The 22,703-nt window shown below is 39.1% G+C and overlaps 2 protein-coding genes across 13 annotated transcripts in view; one reads left to right on the top strand and one right to left on the bottom strand.

The window, feature by feature from the left end:
- The window catches only part of LOC133545263 (BMP/retinoic acid-inducible neural-specific protein 3-like), a 1,164,151-nt gene that overhangs the window by 875,939 nt on the left and 265,509 nt on the right, over nucleotides 1-22,703 (bottom strand). The gene's annotated exons all lie outside the window — the stretch shown is intronic.
- The window catches only part of LOC133545095 (F-box-like/WD repeat-containing protein TBL1XR1), a 108,079-nt gene that overhangs the window by 60,463 nt on the left and 24,913 nt on the right, over nucleotides 1-22,703 (top strand). For all 9 annotated transcript variants that reach the window (XM_061890435.1, XM_061890434.1, XM_061890440.1 and 6 more), the window contains 4 exons: nucleotides 8,581-8,713; nucleotides 17,197-17,338; nucleotides 17,457-17,520; nucleotides 17,598-17,695. In XM_061890435.1, coding sequence (XP_061746419.1) covers nucleotides 8,581-8,713; nucleotides 17,197-17,338; nucleotides 17,457-17,520; nucleotides 17,598-17,695 — 437 coding nt within the window. The remainder of the gene's footprint in view (nucleotides 1-8,580; nucleotides 8,714-17,196; nucleotides 17,339-17,456; nucleotides 17,521-17,597; nucleotides 17,696-22,703) is intronic.

Genomic DNA, 22,703 nt, shown 5'->3' on the forward strand with positions numbered 1-22,703 from the left:
CGCCGTCATCACCAGCTTGTGTGCCTATGTTGAGCTGTGAGCTGCTTTTTTGCCTTAGTGCTGGTGAAAGTTTATTGAAGATCCTAAATAATGCCTGTCTGGAATGAGGTGGCGACTTGTCCAGGTTGTACCCCGCCCTTTGCCCGAATGCAGCTGGAATAGGCTCCAGCACCCCCCGCGACCTCGAGAGGGTCACGTGGTAGAAAATGGAAGGATGGAAATAATGCCTTTCACCTTGAAAGTGGAAGAATGAGGACGTAATTTGACGAGTTGGTAGACTTTGGGGGCTTCACGGTGGAAGAGGGGTTAGTGCGTCTGCCTCACAATACGAAGTTCCTGCAGTCCTGGGTTCAAATCCAGGCTCGGGATCTTTCTGTGTGGAGTTTGCATGTTCTCCCCGTGAATGCGTGGGTTCCCTCCGGGTACTCCGGCTTCCTCCCACTTCCAAAGACATGCACCTGGGGATAGGTTGATTGGCAACACTAAATTGGCCCTAGTGTTTGAATGTGAGTGTGAATGTTGTCCGTCTATCTGTGTTGGCCCTGCGATGAGGTGGCGACTTGTCCAGGGTGTACCCCGCCTTCCGCCCGATTGTAGCTGAGATAGGCGCCAGCGCCCCCCGCGACTCCAAAAGGGAATAAGCTGTAGAAAATGGATGGATGGATGGTAGACTTTGACTGATAGTTTAGACTCAGAAATTGCAAGAAAGACACAAAAAGACGCTTGGTTTTACTCTTCTTTCATTGCGGGAATTGTGAGTCATTATTCATCCAAACAGAAATATAACAAGATTTTATCATTCGGCATCCTAATGACAGTATACGTTGTACAGTAAGTGATGTTTTATTATGTTTATTGACTCTCATAAAGTCTGCAGAGTAATAATCAGGGATGTTGTCGAAGAAAAAAGCAAAAGTCGTGGTGCGTTTTTTTTTTTATGCATCGCTAATGCATAAAATGAGTAAAATACGTAAATATTCAACCTTATCATAAATGTGCCTGTTACTACATTACATATACACTTAAAGCAGGGGTAAGGAACCTATGGCTCTCGAACCAGATGTGGCTCTTTTGATGACCGCATCTGGCTCTCAGATAAATCTTAGCTGACGTTGCGTAACATGATAAGTAATTAATAATTCCGCTGGTAATCCCAGTGTTAAAAATAACGTTCAAAATATAAAACATTCTCATGCATTTTAATCCATCCATCCGTTTCTATCGCACCTGTTCAAGAAGTTGCATTAATGGTCAAAAGTACTTTATTTATTATTGGTTACCTTCAGAATAACAATGTTATTAAAAAGAATAAGAGATGCACGCATTTAGTTGTTGTAATCAGGGAAAGTCCAAATAAAAGAGGAGGCGTAGAATTCTCTTGTCAGAGCGTGGGACGACACTGTACAAGGGTACAGGTCCGCATGTTTCTCATCATTGAGCTAAATTGTATCCAGTCTCTGTTTAATTCCTTGCTTCTTGTCTGCTTAATAGATGTCATCGGTGTTTGAACCTGACAGTAGTTTTCAGTGTTAAACATATTTCATGGCTCTCACGGAAATACATTTTAAAATAATCTGCTTTCATGGCTCTCTCAGACAAAAAGGTTCCCGACCCCTAACTTAAAGCATGTATGTAAAACCTCAATGGAGGTGTTAGAATGTTTTTTAAGCGCTTTGTAGGCAGAATAGAGCGACTCTATAGGCTCCATTGTAAGCGGACTTTTGATTCCATGTACCGCAACTTATTTTTCGGACTATAAGTCGCAGTTTTTTTCATAGTTTGGCCGGGGGTGCGACTTATACTCAGGAACAACTTATGTGTGAAATTGTTAACACATTACCGTAAAATATGGAATAATATTATTTAGCTCATTCACGTAAGAGACTAGACATATAAGATTAAATGGGATTTATCAATTAGGAGTGACAGATTGTTTGGTAAACATATAGCATGTTCTATATGTTATATTTATCTGAATGACTCTTACCATAATATGTTACGTTAACATACCAGGCACCTTTTTGGTTGGTTATTTATGCGTCATATAACGTACACTTATTCAGCCTGTTGTTCACTATTCTTTATTTGTTTTAAATTGCCTTTTAAATGTCTATTCTTGGTGTTGAGTTTTATCAAATAAATTTCCCCAAAAAATGCGACTTATACTCCAGTGCGACTTATATGTTTTTTCCCTTCTTTATTATGCATTTTCGGCAGGTGCGACTTATACTCGAAAAATAAGGTATTTACTATTTAGAATGCATAATTAAAAGTAAAAAATGTGTTCTTGTCTTACATAAGGATTGTGAATGATAGGCAAAATTCTAAAAAAAAAAAAAAAAGTGCAGTTCCGGTTTAAGTTTGTTTGCATGTGTTTAATTAAACCTATTGTCCGCAAAGAAAAAAACATGCACAATTTTATAAGCAGCACGGTTCAAAGCGTAGGAAAAAGGTAGCAGCTTATAGTCCGGAATTTAAGATAGCAATAATAATAATGCAAGTAACCATTTGAAATGCAAAAAAACGTTATTTTTAATCAGTGTTTTTCTATTGTGACTGAAAGGTGAATGACTTATGTTCTCTTAAAATAAGTAAACAATGGGGGGAAAATGGACTTGGAAAAGGGAAAATTACACAAGAAATATTGAACAACTTTTAATTCCAGTTATTTCCTCTAGTGGAAAAACTGAGTGTGGTCTTTGCCATTTATTTTCCAACATATTTGGCATACCGGCGTGTTTGTCCATGTTGATATTCTCGTCTTGCGTATTCAGTTTGAAGCTGAAACAGTCCCATAATGGGACATTAGGCTTTGCAAGTATATTTTCCTTTTAATTTTTGTTAAGCTTGCTTGGCTTCTCACTAGCGAGTCGCGCTGTTGGAAGCTAGCAATCCCGTCTACGCTCAGTGACAAAGATTGTGAATGACTCTTAAGAGGTTTTGCACCCTTCATTTATTTCTGTTAGTGAACCAATGCATTCAGATGCTGGGAGCGATGCACAAAGTGAACCCTCGCCGTGTTTAGAAGCGAGACAAAGTAAATAAAAACACAGACATGGCAATGTATCGATGCTGGCAAACTTATCAAGTTTATTTTCATTTATTTTTTAATTAACTTATCAGGTTTATTTTCATTTATTTTTTAATTAACTTATCAGGCCAGGCTACCCTGACATCGAATTAAAATAACCTTTCATGAGACCTTTAATTTATTTTGTTAATGCAGCAAAAGTTTTGACTATTTATGAATTTATTTTCAACACACATTTTTTTAAACTCATACTAATAATTTCCTGACGTTAACAACCGATGTATGTATGAATAATAACTACATGAGATTTTGTGAGAATAAATTTATTTTTTAATTCAAAATCATGCTTTTGCCCAACTGTAGACACTACACTATCCTATACCTCCAATAGATCTGTATATTCGTTGTCAAACTATAATTTATCCACCCAATTAAGGGGGTCATTTGATTATCTTTTTCTACATTTAAACTCTTCCTTGTGGTCTACCCAACATATAATGGTGGTTCTTTGGTCAAAATGGTGCAAAGTTTGTTTTACAGACTGTTTTCAAGTTGTTTTTTGACTGTCCCTTCAAAATGCTTCATTTTGTGGCCGGGTTCTTATTTACGTGCCTCCACTTCGAACGTCTTTAGCACAGCCACTTTGTTTTAGTTTTTAGCACTTGCATAGAGAGTCAACTGACAGATATGAGTTCAAACTATACGCTAGTTTGTATAAGAAATGGAAACAGTGGAGGGTGCATGGGTGAGCTAATTTACTACAGCGCAGACTTCAATGGAAGACCCACGCAAGGCACTTTGCTACCAAACATCGATATTTCGCTGACGCCACACATGTCAAAACGACACAAAAGTAGCAAATTCTAAACAGCTCCTTGGGCAGAAGTAGGAAGTGAGGTGAATTACAGTTATATAGCACTTTTCTCTAGAGACTCCAAGCGCTTTATATAGTGAAACCTATTATCTACATCTTTAAGCTACACTAAAAACCATTGCGGGTGGCACTGGGAACTGGTGGTTATAGTGTCTTGCCCAAGGACACAACAGCAGTGATTAGGATGGTGAAAGATGGAATCGTATCTGGAAGGAAGGCAATATTGTTTTATAAATTTTTCCGCAATGCCCCCACAGTTTGATTTTAAATTTTTAGTACTTAGGGTGACCCCAAGCACACAACAGCACATATCAATAGACAAAAAAAAAAAGGTGGTTTTGCATAATACGGCCTCTTTAAAGGGGAACATTATCACAATTTCAAAAGGGTTAAAACAATAAAAATCAGTTCCCAGTGGCTTGTTGTATTTTTTGAAGTGTTTTTCAAATGTTACCGGTCTCGGAATATCCCTAAATAAAGCTTTAAAGTGCCTTATTTTCGCTGTCTGCGAAGACACTGGCCATTTCCCTGTGACGTCACACAGTGCTGCCAATGTAAACAAACAATGGGAATACCACAGCACGATATAGTGTCATTAGCTCGGATTCAAACTCGGATTTCAGGGACTTAAGCGATTCAACAGATTACGCATGTATTTAAACAGATGGTTGGAGTATGAAAATATTGAAGAAGAAACTGAAGCTATTGAGCGAATAGCTATTGACGCTATTCATAGCCGAATAGCTGCGTTAGCATCGCCGGTAAAATGTGCGGACCAAACGATCAGGACTTTCGCATCTTTTGACACTGGAGCAACTTAAATCCGTCGATTGGTAATTGTTTTTTTCGCATTAAATGTGGGTGGGAGGAAACGTAATATAGTTGCAAATGCATCTACAGGTTATCCATACATCTGTGTTCCATGTCTGCTTTAGCACCGCCGGTAAATAGCATGTTAGCATCGATTAGCGTAGCATGTTAGCATCGATTAGCTGGCAGTCAACATCAACAAAACTCACCTTTGTGATTTCGTTGACTATCGTTGCAAATGCATCTGCAGGTTATCCATACATCTCTGTGCCATGTCTGCCTCAGCCTCGCCGGTAAAATGTGGAGAAACTCCAGCACATTCAATGGGGGTCTGGCGGCAGACACTTTCGCATCTTCGGGCCAGTGGTGCAACTTGAATCCCTCCCTGTTAGTGTTATTACACCCTCCGACAACACACCAACAAGGCATGATGTCTCCAAGGTTCCAAAAAATAGTCAAAAAAACGGAAAATAACAGAGCTGAGACCCGGTGTTTGTAATGTGTTGAAAATAAAAAGGGCGGTTGTGTTACCTCGGCGACGTCACATTCTGACGTCATCGCTTCCAGCGCGATAAACAGAAAGCCGTTTAATTCGCCAAAATTCACCCATTTAGAGTTCGGAAATCGGTTAAAAAAATATATGGTCTTTTTTCCGCACCATCAAGGTATATATTTACGCTTACATAGGTCTGGTGATAATGTTCCCCTTTAACAAATTTGAGTACAAATACACTTCCTGCTATAATTCAGGCGAGGGGTGTAACGATACAGAAAATTCACGGTTCGGTTCTGTTCAAAATTTTAGTGTCACAGTTTGATATTTTTACGATGCAAAAAAAAAGACATTTTCATGCTTCTTTTACTTGCAGTTTATTAAAATTATCAACATTTTTGTTTCAACTCCAAAATATACAGTTTTTATATTAAATGTATCTGGTGCAGCTATATTTGCCCCATTTTCTTCTTTGCATACTTAGCTCCATATGAAACAAAAACAGCACCTTGTAAAAAATAATAACAATAAAATAAATGCATCTGATAAATCACCCATATTCTGTGGTGCATTCTTAGCAGCAGAGTAACAGCTGGTGCTATGGACATTGTTGTCTCTAATTGGGCTTGTGTCTTGTTGTACAAAGCAGGAACTACGGTATCGGTGAAATAGGTTTGTGGAGGAATCTCGTTGTAATGGGGCTCAAGTTTCTGCAGCAAACTCAACATTTTCCACTACAGAAAACGGTTGCATGTCGACAGCAATAAAAGTAACAATCGCCCCCGGGTAAAGTTTGTAGCCTGTGTGTTGTCGTTCTTTGTTTTTGTTTGGTTCTACCTATTTCCGCTTCGGGGTGATGTCGGCGTAAATGTCTAGTCATGTTTGTTCTATTTCTGCTCTTGTAGTTTACCGTTGTGACCTTGCGGCATACCGTTGTATTTTTGTTCACGACACGCTTGCCATCAGAGTCATACTTAACACAAAAACCAAAGTAGTTCCACACGCCAGATCTAAATGATGGTTTAGGGTCTTCAATTTCAGGCACATTTGATGCATTAGCCATGTAGCAACGAGCTACAGAAGCTGTAGCTTTGCTTGTTGCTTCTGTCTCAGCAGCTTGATTTTGTCTAATTGAATGTGGGAGGCTCATCTTAGTGGATCTGCGCTCGACTGTGGTGAGCACAGATCCAATGAGCTTTCAGCACAGAGCGTATAGTCATCAGAAGTTGATAAACCGAACCGAGGCCATTGAATAGAGCGGTTCAATAAATAAATGGTAAATGGGTTGTTATACTTGTATAGCGCTTTTCTACCTTCAAGGTACTCAAATCGCTTTGACACTATTTCCACATTCACACACTGATGGCGGGAGCTGCCATGTAAGGCCCTAAACACGACCCATCAGGAGCAAGTATGAAGTGTCCTGCTCAAGGACACAACGGACGTGACGAGGTTGGTAGAAGGTGGGGATTGAACCTATGAATTGTTCAATCAAGGGAGTAGGTTTGATTTTGAGATTGGTGGCGACACAAAAGTGCTCCAAGGCAGCACTCTGAAAGTTTACTTTTTTTAATTTTTTTTTTTATATTAGCAATCATAATTTCACGTCATGCAGATGTTATAGGGTAAAGTAACTAAAATTAAAGCAAAGGAGAAGACTTCGAAGAGTTCTCATCTTTCATCTTTAGTGTAGGGCTGTAGTGCAACTGTGCATCATACTGTCAATTAACATCAATCAATCAATCAATGTTTATTTATATAGCCCCAAATCACAAATGTCTCAAAGGACTGCACAAATTATTACGACTACAACATCTTCGGAAGAACCCACAAAAGGGCAAGGAAAACTCACACCCAGTGGGCAGGGAGAATTCACATCCAGTGGGACGCCAGTGACAATGCTGACTATGAGAAACCTTGGGGAGGACCTCAGATGTGGGCAACACCCCCCCCCCCCCTTCTAGGGGACCGAAAGCAATGGATGTCGAGCGGGTCTAACATGATACTGTGAAAGTTCAATCCATAGTGGCTCCAACACAGCCGCGTGAGTTCAGTTCAAGCGGATCCAAGACAGCAGCGAGAGTCCCGTCCACAGGAGACCATCTCAAGCGGAGGCGGATCAGCAGCGTAGAGATGTCCCCAACCGATACACAGGCGAGCGGTCCATCCTGGGTCCCGACGAGCGGTCCATCCTGGGTCTCGACTCTGGACAGCCAGTACTTCATCCATGGTCATCGGACCGGACCCCCTCCACAAGGGAGGAGGGGACATAGGAGAAAGAAAAGAAGCGGCAGATCAACTGGTCTAAAAAGGAGGTCTATTTAAAGGCTAGAGTATACAGATGAGTTTTAAGGTGAGACTTAAATGCTTCTACTGAGGTAGCATCTCAACATAGCCTACTGTCCATCAACAACATCAGAAATACATTCATGCAATACAACATTGTAAATAAACATAAATGAACTGTAATAATCTTTTCCCCAACTTGTGTTTAAATCACTCACAATTTTTCCCTTCATCTACTTCTTTCTATTGCTGCTTTTGTACTGTAAATATGTTACATGAAACTAAAAAAAATTAAAACGGAAAGGTGAAATCCGGCGATCTGATTGGCTGTTAACCGTGGTTTAAATATTCTAAAGCCTTATCACAGCGCAGGCTATCACTCCGCCTCAGGCACGCATGACTGGTATGAATGGAAGTTGTAGTCATGTATCCATGACAACGGACTGTTGCAGTCCGTAGAAAAAGACAGCTGATGTTTTTAAGATTTAAAAAAACGGACTAAAGTAGTTGAATTCACATGTTTAAGGTTAACTTTCACCTCCGGGGAGGGTTAACAATGGTAGAGGGGACTGAGCATTGACCTGGAAAAAAAGCGGAGGAAAAGACGAGATGCAGTGCTAATTTGGAGCTAACGTCTGGATAGGTGAAACTGTTTTTTTCACAGTGAAGAGTGACAGCGGGGACAGCCAATCACACGTAAGTTAGCATGAAAGCGGCAACCAATCAGGGAGCGATATTTAGGTTAGAGGCGGTACTTCTAGCAGAGACCGACATTTAACCCTTTCTGTGCCATAATCATTGACTAAACATTACGGGCAGCGCTTGTATTGATAGTGACTACACAGTAGCGGCTGGATATTGGTAGGGACGCGTCCCTACCCAATTCTACGCCTTTGTGTTCAATTAATATTCAGTAGTGCAGAGAAAAGCAGAATCAGTTAATCATTTTTAAAAGGATTTTTAAGCAAGACAATACATGTTCCTTCCGGTTTGTGTTCAGTGTTCAAAATGGTTGACCTTGACAAATCTCTACTCAGCTGTTGAATCTTTTTCATGAACTGTTTTTCATGTCACTTTCTCTTGTAGATCACCACTCAGAGATGATGGAGGTGGATCGGGATGTAGAAATACCCCAGAGTAAAGCCATGGTCCTCAGAGGTCATGAATCGGAAGTTTTTATTTGTGCCTGGAATCCAGTCAACGACCTGCTGGCATCTGGGTCAGTACAGAGTTTCCTGGCTACTTGACCATTAAATTAAAACAATGACAGCCATCCAACGTTGGCTAGATGAGCGCCGACACAAACACGCTTGCACATCCTCGTGCGTGTTGTGTTGGTGTGGTAACTTTAAAAAAAACAAAAAAACAATCGACTCCAAAATTATTCACAAACTCAAAACACATGTACTAGGATTGTACGGTATACCGGTACTAATAAAGTCCCGCCGTACTAATGCAATTTTTAAAAAAAAAAGGACGTATTTTGGCTTAAAAAATAACAATGAAAGTGAAGCTATAAACTTTCAAGTGCCGCTCAGCAAGTGGGGCTTCACAACATAGCTAGTGTTTTAGCTACTTCTAATTTACTTATCCATGTCGCCATGGCAACAAACTGTATCTTACGAGTATCATCCCTACTGGATGAGGAATAGTTTAAACTAGGGATGCACCGAAATGAAAATTTGTGGCCGAAGCCGAATAAAACTTAAACGCTTGGCCGAAGGCCGAATACCGAATAATGAATGCAGTTTTTCACAATTTTTTTTCTATTGCATAAATAGCCTAGAATAAATATTTAGACATTTTCAAATAAAGTATTTTTTATTGAATATTGACATTTTTTTAATATTCCAGTAGCCTTTGCTTTTCAAAAAAAGCACAAAGTTTTTGATTTATATTAGGCCTTCAAACAAAACATGCATTCCAAAAAAAAAATCAAGTGCATTAAAGTGGATAAACCCACAACAAATGAATTATTGTCCTTTTGGCAAAAGTCTGCTTAGCCACAGTAGATATGCTAATAATGTAAACAGAAGGCTAAAGTAAATCTCAATTAAGTGTGTGCTTATAACCTCTTACACTTATACAGGTAGCCTACACAACAGGCTAATAATGTAAACAGAGGACCCACTAAATCTCAATAAGTGTGTGCTTGTAACCTCATACACTTATACAGGTACACAACATATCCTAACGTCACCGCGACACTGCACGTTGGTTGATTGCGTCACCGCGTCAAAAAATTGCGTCACACGCCACTATTCGGCCTTGTTCTTAACTCATTCCACCGAAGGCCGAATGTGGCTTTTTTTTTTGCCATATTCGGCCGAATATATTCGGTTACCGATTAATCGGTGCATCCCTAGTTTAAACGTGCTTCATTGAATACCGTAGGACAGGGGTAGGGAACCTATGGCTCTAGAGCCAGATGTGGCTCTTTTGATGACTGCATCTGGCTCTCAGATAAATCTTAGCTGGCATTGCTTAACACGATAAGTCAGTGTTTTTCAACCTTTTTTGAGCCAAAGCACATGTTTTTCATTGAAAAAATTCTGAGGCGCACCACCAGCAGAAAACATAAAAAAATTAAACTCCGTAGCCGATATTGACAAAAAAAATTGTTCTCGCAATAGCTCTTGTCTCTATGTAGGTTTACTGTCAAGCCGTAACTTATTTTGAGTTTTTTCGGTGTTCTCCTCTGTGACTTGCGCTCCTATTTTGGTGGCTTTTCCTCTTTTCTTGGTATTTTCCTGCAGCAGTTTCATGTCCTCCTTTAATGCTATTCATCGCACCTGCTTTGTTCTTACAATCGAGACTATTTAAGTTGTGCGGACGCACTCCTTCTTTGTGTGGACATTGTTGATTGTCATGCCATGTACGGATGTACTTTGTGGACGCTGTCTGCTCCGCACATTGTAAGTCTTTGCTGTCGTCCAGCATTCTGTTTTTGTTTACTTTGCAGCCAGTTCAGGTTTAGTTTTGTTTTGCTTCAATGCCTTTTCTTAGCGGCACTCGCCTTTTGTTTATTTTTAGTTTAAGTGTTGGATACCTTTTTACCTACATGCTGCCTCCCGCATATTGTGATCACGACATACCATGTTCCTGACATCTACAAAAGCAATTAGCTACCTGCTGCCACCTACTGATATTGAAGATTATTACACACTTACTCTGTCGAGCTCTAGACAGCACAGACACTCAAAAACAGCACATTTTTGACTTATAGTTACAGGTTTGCAAAAATGATTATCGACCCAATTAAGTGAAATTACATAATCTCTCCCACGACACACCAGACTGTATCTCACGGCCCGCGGCACAGTGGTTGAAAAACACAGCAATAAGTTAAAAATAACGTTCAAAATATAAAACATTCTCATGCCTTTCAATCCATCCATCCGTTTTCTACCGTTCCTGTTCAAGAAGTCGCATTAATGGTAAGAACTATTTAATTTATTAGCTTCAGAATAACAATGTTATTAAAAAGAAGATAATTATTATATTTTTAAAATGTTAGTCTTACTTAAAAATGCACACATTTATTTGTATTCAGTGTTAAAAAATATTATTATGGCTCTCTCGGAAATACATTTTATAATATTTGGCTTTCATGGCTCTCTCAGCCAAAAAGGTTCCCGACCCCTGCCGTAGGAGGACGCAACCAATAACAGCAAGCTAGCACTCCTCAATGTAAACAAATGGGTAGATCTCCAAAAATATCGATTGTAATGATACCAAGTACCAGAACCGTATCTAGTTGATACTGCAACAATTACATGGCTATTTTTTATCATCACGATTTTTTGTCTTTTATGCAAAATACATCCTTGGGCACAGAAAAACTTTAATTATAACCAATGTATTAGGGATGTAAATCTCTTTGATGTTCGATTACGAGGCGATTCCAAAATGAGTTATTTATAAAACAGAACAATTTATTGATTTCGATTTAGTGTATCAACAATTTGATTCGATTTAGTTTATGATCGGTTCAATAAGAGTCAAAACGGTGTATGAACGATTCGATTCCATGGTAAACATTTGTTAAAGGGCACATTCTTTTCTACACCACAAAAAAACATAAGCTTTATTTCCGTGCGTACACTCTTCCTCATGTTGGAGGATAAATAGTTAGGACCGAGGCACCAAGCCCACAGACTTGATCTGTGCAAGTTAAGTCTATGAGCATAGACTTATGAAAATTACTTTGATGAGAGGCCAAACGTCTTCTTAGGAAACTGATTAGCTGAATGCCATGAGAATAACAATAACCTGATAATTTAGAACACCCAAAGGCACAGTCACATCTTAAAATAAACACATTCAATAAAATTTGCCTCCGTTTTTTTCTAATTTTTACATACATCCCAAAGATGTTTTTTTTAAGTAAAAGGACAAACGCATGTCAACGATGAGAAGTGACGTGTTGTGAGGTTGAAAGGAGAACAGTAAGTTGCTGTAAAAGAGAGCAATACACGGAACGTTGTATTTTCTGAAATGAAGAAAGACAAACTGGGGAGTCTGTCTGAGCTGCGATTACTTTGGATGTTACAATATTGACAGACGGCAGAGCAAGGAGACGGTCCGCGTTGTTGACGTTACGTATCTTGCAGATAATTATTTGACGGGCAGCTATGACTCTTGGCGTTGTTTAAAAATAAAATGTATACTGATTGCTAGTCTCGAGCAGCACCCGGTCCATGCATCTATGTCTATTCTCGTCTCCAGTTACGTAAGTTGCGTAACAAGCGTGGGACTCTTTTCACAGACTGTCGTTTTAAAGACAAAAACCATCAACTGATTTCTAGTTTGGCGCGATGACCGGTTTGTGTGTTATTGATTAACCCGAAGATTCATCACGGAAGCTTACCTACTCAGTGGCCTAGTGCAGTGGTTCTCAAATGGGGGTACACGTACCCCTGGGGGTACTTGAAGGTAAGCCAAGGGGTACGTGAGATTTTTTTTTTAAATATTCTAAAAATAGCAACAATTGAAAAATCCTTTATAAATATATTTCTTGAATAATACTTCAAAAAAATATGAATGTAAGTTCATAAACTGTAAAAAGAATGCAACAATGCAATATTCAGTGTTGACAGCTAGATTTTTTTGTGGACACGTTCCATAAATATTGATGTTAAAGATTTCTTTTTTTGTGAAGAAATGTTTAGAATTAAGTTCATGAATCCAGATGGATCTCTATTACAATCCCCAAAGAGGGCACTTTAAGTTGATGATTACTTCTATGTGTAGAAATCTTTATTTATAATTGATTCACTTGTTTATTTCTCAACAAGTTTTTAGTTATTTTTATATCTTTTTTTCCAAATGGTTCAAGAGAGACCACTACAAATGAGCAATATTTTGCACTCTTATACAATTTAATAAATCAGAAACTGATGACATAGTGCTGTATTTTCTTTATCTCTTTGTTTCAACCAAAAATGCTTTGCTCTGATTAGGGGGTACTTGAAATAAAACATTTTGACAGGGGGTACATCACTGAAAAAGGTTGAGAACCACTGGCCTAGTGGGTAGAGTGTCCGCCCTGAGATCGGTAGGTTGTGAGTTCAAACAACGGCCGAGTCATACCAAAGACTGTAAAAATGGGACCTATTACCTCCGTGCTTGGCACTCAGCAACAAGGGTTGGAATTGGGGGTTAAATCACCAAAAGGGATTCCCGGGCGCGGCCCCGCCGCTGCTCACTGCTCCCCTCACCTCCCAGAGGGTGAGCAAAGGGATGGGTCAAATGCAGAGGACAATCATTGGTACTTTAACTTTATCGATTGAGGGCTGCATCAGTTTATTGTTAAGAACCCAAATATTTTTTCTCCTTCGCTGTATACTTTTAGTGTGGGGATAAGTGTGTCTGTCTCCAATATTATCCACACCTGTCTCCATCTAACAGCTGTGCGCTGTTATAAGCACACCGGGAAGCTATGTAAAAATGACGTTAAACCAAGCGCTTGGCTCAGTTTACTCCAAGGAGAAATTTTCGGAGCAAAGTTTGTTTAGTTAGTCAGGCCTGATTATCAAACCAAACGACGCTAGTGTGCATGCGCCTGACTTCGTGTTTCCTAAAATTAATAAATGACGTTTTTTTTGGTAATTAAAAAATTAGACGGTCAAGCTAAGAGTCTGGAATTTTCTCGTGAATTATCATTTTACCTTTTACCCTTATATCCCTAGTCCATTAACATGTAAAAGGGCAAAGGAAGTCACGAGATGTTATTGCTGCTCAATTTTTTAGGGCATTACGGAAAATGACGAGGGCGGTCGCGGCAATTACCGCAGTTGCCGTGGTTAAATTCGAGACCTGCTAAAATTTTTAGTATTACCCAAAACTTATGTGAAATATCCACACAGAAGAGTGATTACTATATTTGAACAGAAGTATAGATAGAACATGTTAAAACCAGAAAGTAATCAGATTATAAAAGTAAATCAACAAGTATAATAATAATTACTTTCATTTTCTATGGCTTTTCCCTCATAATTTTGACAAAATAATAAAATGAGAAATGACAGAAAATATCATACTGCGTATGTCAGCAGCCAAATCAAGAGCCTTTGCAACCGGTTTGCTTATTAACTGCTAAAAAATAAGTTGTCTACTATGTTCACTTTATTTAATGCCAAAATTGTTTGATTTCAATAAATGCATGTATTAATGTATCAAAATATTTTCTTTTAAAATATAGCCAATAACATTTTATTGTAGTCTCCTTTATTTTGAAAAGTGTCGAAATACATTTTTGGTACAGGTAAAAACGTATCTGCTGTAATCTGTCACTCTTTAGAAAATAAAAGAAACTAACTGCATGGGGTCATCGTTTATAATACATTTTTAAAGAGTCTACTCATTGACAATGTATCATGTTGTATACACTACAGGTAAGTTGAGCTTTAGTGCAAGTTGGAATTCCGCCAATGTTGAATCTACTTCTCCACTTAGCATTTTACGATACATAATTTCACTTGTCTCTTTACTTTCACTTTTCCTTTTGAATGGCGCGCTGTCACCTTCTCATGGTTGGAGAGGACACGAGGTATAGATTAAAGTTAAAAAAGTAAAATTAAAAATACTCTGCCAATGCATTCTTCCACTGTACACTGAAGTAGGTGATCCTTTTTTTAAAAATGAACAATATTACTGTATTTCCCGGACTATACAGCGCACTGCTATATAAGCCGCACCTATGAAATTTTAAAAGATGAACGAAATAAACAGATTTAAAAAGCTGCCGGAAATAATTACCTCGTATACTAGTTTACCAGTCTAAACGACTTTGCTGAAGAAACACTGCCACAACAAATGCACAATATGAAAAAAAATACACCATCTGAGAGGAGGTTTTGTACAGCTTGGTGTTCCTGGCTTTAATTTTGGAGGTAAAAATGTTAAGCTAAAAACACTTTTGTTAAAGGAAGATTATTTTTAAGTTGCTGCTCATTTTCAAAATTATGAAAGACATGACAGATGTATTTTTTTAAAATGCATTTTAACACGTAAATAAACCAAAATAATAGTCCACTTACAGCAAAGCCAATGAGATATCCTTGATTCTGCCCATTAAGCCCAATAAAAAACATCCAAAAAGCCCCAACAATACTCCATTAATATATTGTGACTAGATTATTAACCAAGTATTAGTGATTTTGTTATTATAAGCGCTAACGCAGACTAACTATTTATGGTGGAGCCATGATCACGAGCATCTAAAATGGGAATATACCAATATTCAATCAGTTTGCATCCTAGCGACAGCAAACATTGTACAGTAAGTGATGTTTTATCATGCTTTTTTGGCTCTCAGTGATTAATAAGCAGTGATGTTTTGTTTAAAAAAAAAGCAAACATTGTGATGCGTTTTTGAAATGTTTGCTTAAAATTATCAAAATACAAAAATATTAAATGGTATTATAAATGTGCCTGTTACCACATTATATACATATTTACATCATGTATATAAAACCTCAATGGAGGATTTTGAGTGTTTTTTTATGGGCTTTTATAGGCAAAACAGAGCAACTCCCATTGTAAGCGGACATTTGATCGCATTTATTTACTATTAAGAAAAATACACTCATGTCCTTCATAATGATTGTGAACGATAAGCGAAATTTTTTAAATGTGCAGTTTCAATTCAAACCAAGGACTTAATTTAGTTCTTTGGTGTTTTTATTAGCTGAAGAATTCAACATCACTGAAGATTTTATTTAAAGAAGGTACTTTACTATACTTGTTATTTTCATGGCTTTTTAATAGGGGTGTAACGGTACACAAAAATTTCGGGTCAGTACGTACCTCGGTTTAGAGGTCACGGTTCGGTTAATTTTTGGTACAGTAAGAAAACAACAAAATATACATTTTTTGGTTATTTATTTACCAAATTTGTAAACAATGGCTTGATCTTTTTAACATTGGGAACACTATAATAATTCTGCCCACGTTAAACTGCCTCAAGTTGTTGCTTAGATGAAATAAAATAACACAACTTTTCTTCTACATATAAATGATAAATGGGTTGTACTTGTATAGCGCTTTTCTACCTTCAAGGTACTCAAAGCGCTTTGACACTACTTCCACATTTACCCATTCACACACACATTCACACACTGATGGAGGGAGCTGCCATGCAAGGCGCCAACCAGCACCCATCAGGAGCAAGGGTGAAGTGTCTTGCTCAGGACACAACGGACGTGACGAGGTTGGTACTAGGTGGGATTTGAACCAGGGACGCTCGGGTTGCGCACGGCCACTCTCCCCACTGCGCCACGCCGTCCCAAAATAGTGCAACATTAAACAGTTTCAAGTCAACTCATCATGCTTAATTTATTACAGCATTGGGGAAGCCTGTAGAAGATTTTTATTATGTAAATGTTATATTTTCATCAACATGTGATAGCAGGGACCCTGCCATTCAAAACTAGGCTGCTAGATTACTAATGATTAATGTAACTATAGCTGAAAATTCATCCCTGACCACCATGGAGTTTATGTAGGCTTTATGATGCACTTGAATTATTTTATACACTATCAGAGACAGAAACTCTTCATTTAATATTATGTCCTTTTTTGCTGCTTCAACACACCTGAATCAACACTGTCCGTAACACATGCACACACACACACGCGTGCACACACGCACACCCCAAAATGAGTTAACGTTTCGCTAAAAGCTAACTAGCCTTCACCCCTGCTAAAGACCTATCTGCTCGACATCGACACTGAAGACCTGACGACTTGCGCTCTGAATACGCATTGCTGATTGGCTTTGTATGTAACCAATCAGATGGTTGTGTGTGCTGTGTACAGACAGAGGCAGAACGGAGCGGAGCAGCTTGTTAAGACTTTAGCATAGGCGGCGACTTCATATGTTCGTGTGGAACTCGTTCGGTATTCCTCCGCACCGAACCGAAACCCCCGTACCGAAACGGTTCAATACAAATACACGTACCATTACACCCCTACTTTTTAATATGTTTATGTGCATTATTTTTGCATGAAACCTTAAAATTTTCTGAAAATTACCCATGACACATATATTTGGGTTTGACTTTGTCTAAATTCACTGTGCGGGGGAAGAAAAAAAAAAGCAATATATATTGTATACCGGTATTCAGCAAAGATATTTTTGTAAATGAATTTTGGTCCATATCGCCTAGTCCTAAGTTGTATTTTGTTTTACTTTGATAGGTCTGGAGACTCGACAGCTCGAATCTGGAATTTAAGTGAGAACAGTTCGAGTGGTTCCACCCAGCTGGTTCTGAGGCACTGCATACGGGAAGGAGGCCAGGACGTGCCCAGCAACAAAGACGTCACCTCACTAGACTGGAATGTGAGTATGACCGAAGTGTGTGTTTGACTTAACACACATGTCCGTAATCGCTGTTTCTGCCAAACGCATTCCTTCCGTCTCTCCCCCAATTCTTTGATGAAACGTTTTGGTCTTTCAGAGTGAGGGCACACTTCTCGCGACAGGCTCCTATGACGGCTTTGCAAGAATATGGATAAAAGACGGTGAACCTCTTAGCTGCAATTTAAAGTGGTTATTTTGCCCTTCAATTTGCCCTGTTTTAATGGCCTTGTGTTCACAGGTAACCTGGCCAGTACTTTGGGTCAGCACAAAGGTCCCATATTTGCACTCAAGTGGAACAAGAAAGGAAACTTTATCCTTAGCGCTGGGGTAGACAAAGTAAGTGTACAGTTTACCGTCTTAATGATGCGGTCATGATGACATTTTATGAATTTAGTGCATGTTTCCATCTGTAAGTGAAAGACGTGTGTGCAGATATTTTTTGTCTCGTTTCTGTATTTAGTACAGGAGAAACACAGTGGCAAAAATTCATATGAGGACTTGAAATCCAAAAAGGGGAACTGCTCTTTTTTGGAATTTTCCTATTTACAATCCTTATGTAAGACAAGAACACACATGTATTTCTTTGTTGATGTACTCTAACTAATAAACGCTAAAAAAAAGTCAGGTAATAGTGGTAGAAATGAGTTTTACTCTATTCTTCCTGCAAAGCGCTCTAAAATATCCCAAAAACTCATCAATGTTTTATATACTTGCTGTAAGTATTTAAGTAATGCAGGAACATGCAATTTCATAACAATATGTAATATTTACGTATTTTGCTCATTTTAGCAAACAGCGCATTAATTTTAAAGGATCTCACATAGCTCGCTTTTTAATTTAACAACAACAACTACTACTACTCTTCACAGACTTCATGAGCGCCAACACCTGCTACTTTGGAACAAATAATGATGCAGATCCTTATATTTTTTAAGCCTGATTATAAGGAGGATGAGCTACTAGTTTTGGAAGCCGAATGATAAGTAGATCCAGCAAGTAGCAGTATTGCTAAGTGCTGAACACGAAATATAAACTAAGAACATAATAAAACAATCACTTACTGTACATTGTCTGCGCTCACTGGAATGTCGAATAATGGGATGTTAACATCTTCCCGTTTAGATGAAAAAGATTAGATTAGATAGTACTTTATTTATTCCATCAGGAGAGTTCCTTCAGGAAAATTACAATTTTCAGCACAATCCCATTCAAGATCAAACAAACATTACAGGGAGACAGAACAGGATCGCTGACGGGTGTGCCGGCTTCCAGGGCCCCTTACAAAAAAGATGAGATACATGTAAACAAGGGGGAGGAATGGGAGAAAAAAATAGAAGATTAAAATAAAATTAAAAAAAATCGGTCTTAGCCTGGGCCCTGGAGAGGGGGTCCAGACTGAGGCCAAGGGAAAAAAACAACTCATAGCCATAGTACACATCCCTCTTTCATTTGTGTAAGTGGGAAACATCAAAGAACACAGAGGATATTAAAGTAGCAGATACAACCAGACACTTCTACATACAGCTATGAATAAAAAGTAAAAGAAACATATCCACTGTGTTGGCCTCTGCGGTGTTCCACGCCATTGTCCGCTGGAGTGGAGGGAGCATGGCCAGAGACAGGAGCAGACCCAACAAAGCAACCAAGACAGCCGACTCCACTCTCGGCCAGTGTCCAGTCCGCATGGATGAGCGATGATACGTCCAAGGTGACTGAGGTGTCCGACACCTGCTCACCCAGCCAAGACACCGCAAAGCCTCTCCGTCCCAGCGCTCAGTCCCTCCAAACCGACTCCGGTGTGGCTGAAACCCAGCAGTTGGTCTCCATGGCCCAAAGGCTCCTGGGAGGCAGATCCAGAAGTCCACAAAAAAAGCACCACGGCGGTCACGAAAATGCCACCCCTTGTCACACAGTCCCAAAGGGTCCCGGACCAAAAGGCAAAAAAATATAATAACAGATGAAAACAAGAGGGAAACACAAAAGGATGACACAAGAGCACAGAGCTCCTGCCAACAGCAGCGCCATCTTGGGGAAAAAAAAAAAAGAAAAAAAAAAAAAAGTCCTCCCAAAGAAAGGGTAGAACCAAGCGTCTTCGACATTGTTTGTCAGAGTTGACCAACTTCTCAGTTTGTGGCCACAACCTTCTATTTGTAATAATCTACAAATATCTTTCATCAGCTGCATGAGCTGCATAAGCTAGTTCCCTCTCTGTAATCAAGGCGCCGCTTAAAGTAGCTCCTCTGCGTTAGTGCTTATAATAACAGTATGGCTAATACTTGGTTAATATTTAGTTCACGAGATATAACTGAAGTATTGTGTATGTTTTATTAGAGGGTTTTATGGGAACAATAGAGTGCTCCCATTAGCTGCATTGTTAGCCATATCAGCTATACAATGCGAATTAGAATGCATAAAGAACAATTATGTCTTCTTGTCATACATAGGGATTATGAAAGATGAGCAAACTTTCAATAGAAGTGCAGTTTCCTCCTTTAACACTCTTTCTGGTCTGGTGAACACCGCCCTCTAGTGTTTGTCACTTTAAAAATATATTTTTTTGACCTAAACATTCATTTACAGATATCTTTGCACTTCTTTTTTTGAATATCTGAAATATTTACCAAAAAAAGAACAAAAACACAAGTTTTTTTTTGTAGAGGGGTAAGCAATGATTTCAAATGATTTTAATAAAAGTATATCATTACATTGCAACTAGTGCTGTCAGACATATTATTAAGATTAAACACAGAGTTGTCGTGGATCAATTTCAATTTATCACAATTGATTTATCATTCATTTGAATTTATTGTAATCAGGATTCGTTTTGCACCTGCAAATAGACTCAAGAAAGAAGACAATTCATATGCACTTAATGTGTTTATTTAACATGAATCATTTAGAGAAAATAATCTTTTTTTTTAAACAAATATTTATCCACATTAATGTGGACCTGTTACTTATTTTGGATTAAGTTGCTATTTTATGATGGAAGCACTTTGGTGGAAAGAAAAAAACCTCCCTGCATTGTCCCTATTTAGTATTAAAAATGCACACTTTGAAAACACTAATCTGTATATAGACGGTTTATGTAACAAATCAAAATAACAAGCGGGTAATGGCTCTGTCTTTATCCAAACACAACAACAACAGCCAGCTTAATTGCCAATGCGTCAGCACACTCACAAAAGTCCCTTAGGTGCTCTCTAAAATGTTACCAAACATCTTGCCGCTATAAAAAAAAAAAAAAAGAAAGGGATAATCATTTTACTTAGTATCCTTGAATATTTTAGACATTTTTGAACCGTCTGGGAGTGGCAAACACGCATAGCGTTGCCTTGCAGCCACCACAAGCTTTAGCAAAAATTAGCAGTGTGAGGCGGTCTTCCAAAGGCTTGTGTCCTGGTACTGCATTCTAATTTGCTGTTATAAAGGTCCCCGCTGGCATTTTTTCGCAAAAAAAGTATGGTCTTATCACAAACTTACTAAAAAAAAGAAACCCCCTTCGCTGATAAAATCCTTGAAGTGGCAGCTTTGTCTGAACTGGCTCGCCATGCTGCACTGACGCTGTGAAGGACTGATCATCTTTTTAAACTTTTCCAAAGACCCACGTGCATGGTCACTTTTGGACATCAAGTCCCCAGATAAATGGCGAGCCCTCTCTCTGAAATGCTGTCGCCGGCTAGCTGCTTCTGCAGCAGCTTTTCCACCTGGTCGGGCACTTTCTCTGTCTTTGCGCAGATATTTAACCCTGTTGTCAAAATTAGAAACCATGTAAACGTCCTTTTTTCGATCATGGTTGCTTTTGTCGGCTTGTTTTTTTTCCATACTTGTGAGCCAATCCATGTGGCAATGGCGCTACCCCCGTGTCTGCTCCTCCTCATAAATATGTAAACAAGATGTGACGTTGGGGGGCCCGCCCTGCCTCCTAAAAATGCTATGTACAGGAAGCGATGTCATCAAAACTACTCAGTGGCCTAGTAGTTAGAGTGGCCGCCCTGAGATCGGTAGGTTGTGAGTTCAAACCTGGCCGAGACATACCAAAGACTATAAAAATGGGACCCATTTCCTCCCTGCCTGGCACTCAGCATCAAGGGTTGGAATTGGGGGTTAAATCACCAAAAATGATTCCCGGACGCGGCACCGCTGCTGCCCACTGCTCCCCTCACCTCCCAGGGGGTGAACAAGGGGATTGGTCAGATGAAGAGGACAAATTTCACCACACCTAGTGTGTGTGTGACAATCATTGGAACTTTAACTTAACTTAAAATGGCAGGCCCCATACAACTTACAGCGGCACACAAAATTAATGAATGAATGAATGAATGAAGCGATTGCACACCAAACATGTTTCACATACCGAGGCATATTTTGCTTGATTTAAACGATTGAAGACCGAAAATAACGCAAACTGAGGCGTTTGTGAATCGAGCTTGCCGTACTTTGCAGGTGGATTGTTTATTTTTGTACTCCTGTCATAACTGTCTTCCCTTTTGACGTTTTTGCGTTTGTATTAATCGCTACCAGATCTACTGCCCGTTTGCCATGTGCGACGGTAACACTCCTCGACAAACTTGCCAAAATGCATTGCCCAAGATGTTTCTAGGATTTTTAATCATTCTGTGCTGCAGATGGGTTAATTGACTTAAAGGGGAACATTATCACAATTTCAAAAGGGTTAAAAACAATAAAAATCAGTTCCCAGTGGCTTGTTGTATTTTTTGAAGTTTTTTTCAAAATTTTACCGGTCCCGGAATATCCCTAAATAAAGCTTTAAAGTGCCTTATTTTCGCTATCTTCGAAACCGCTATCCATTTCCCTGTGACGTCATACAGGGCTGCCAATACAAACAACATGGCTGTTACCACAGCAAGATATAGCGACATTAGCTCGGATTCAGACTCTGATTTCAGCGGCTTAAGCGATTCAACAGATTACGCATGTATTGAAACAGATAGTCGGAGTATGGAGGCAGATAGCGAAAACAAAATTGAAGAAGAAATGGAAGCTATTGAACGAATAGCTATTGACGCTATTCGGCCATAGCGTGGGTGTACCTAATGAAGTGGCCCATAGCATGGCTGCCTTATTAGCATCGCCGGTAAAATGTGCGGACCAAACGATCAGGACTTTCGCATCTTGTGACTCTGGAGCAACTTAAATCCGTCGATTGGTAAGTGTTTGTTTCGCATTAAATGTGGGTATCTAGTTTCAAATGTACATACATCTAGTGTAAATAGCATGTTAGCATCGATTAGCGTAGCATGTTAGCATCAATTAGCTGACAGTCATGCCGTGACCAAATATGTCTGATTAGCACATAAGTCAACAACATCAACAAAACTCA

Source organism: Nerophis ophidion, linkage group LG28 (assembly GCF_033978795.1).
Source record: "Nerophis ophidion isolate RoL-2023_Sa linkage group LG28, RoL_Noph_v1.0, whole genome shotgun sequence".
Classification (NCBI taxonomy): domain Eukaryota; kingdom Metazoa; phylum Chordata; class Actinopteri; order Syngnathiformes; family Syngnathidae; genus Nerophis; species Nerophis ophidion.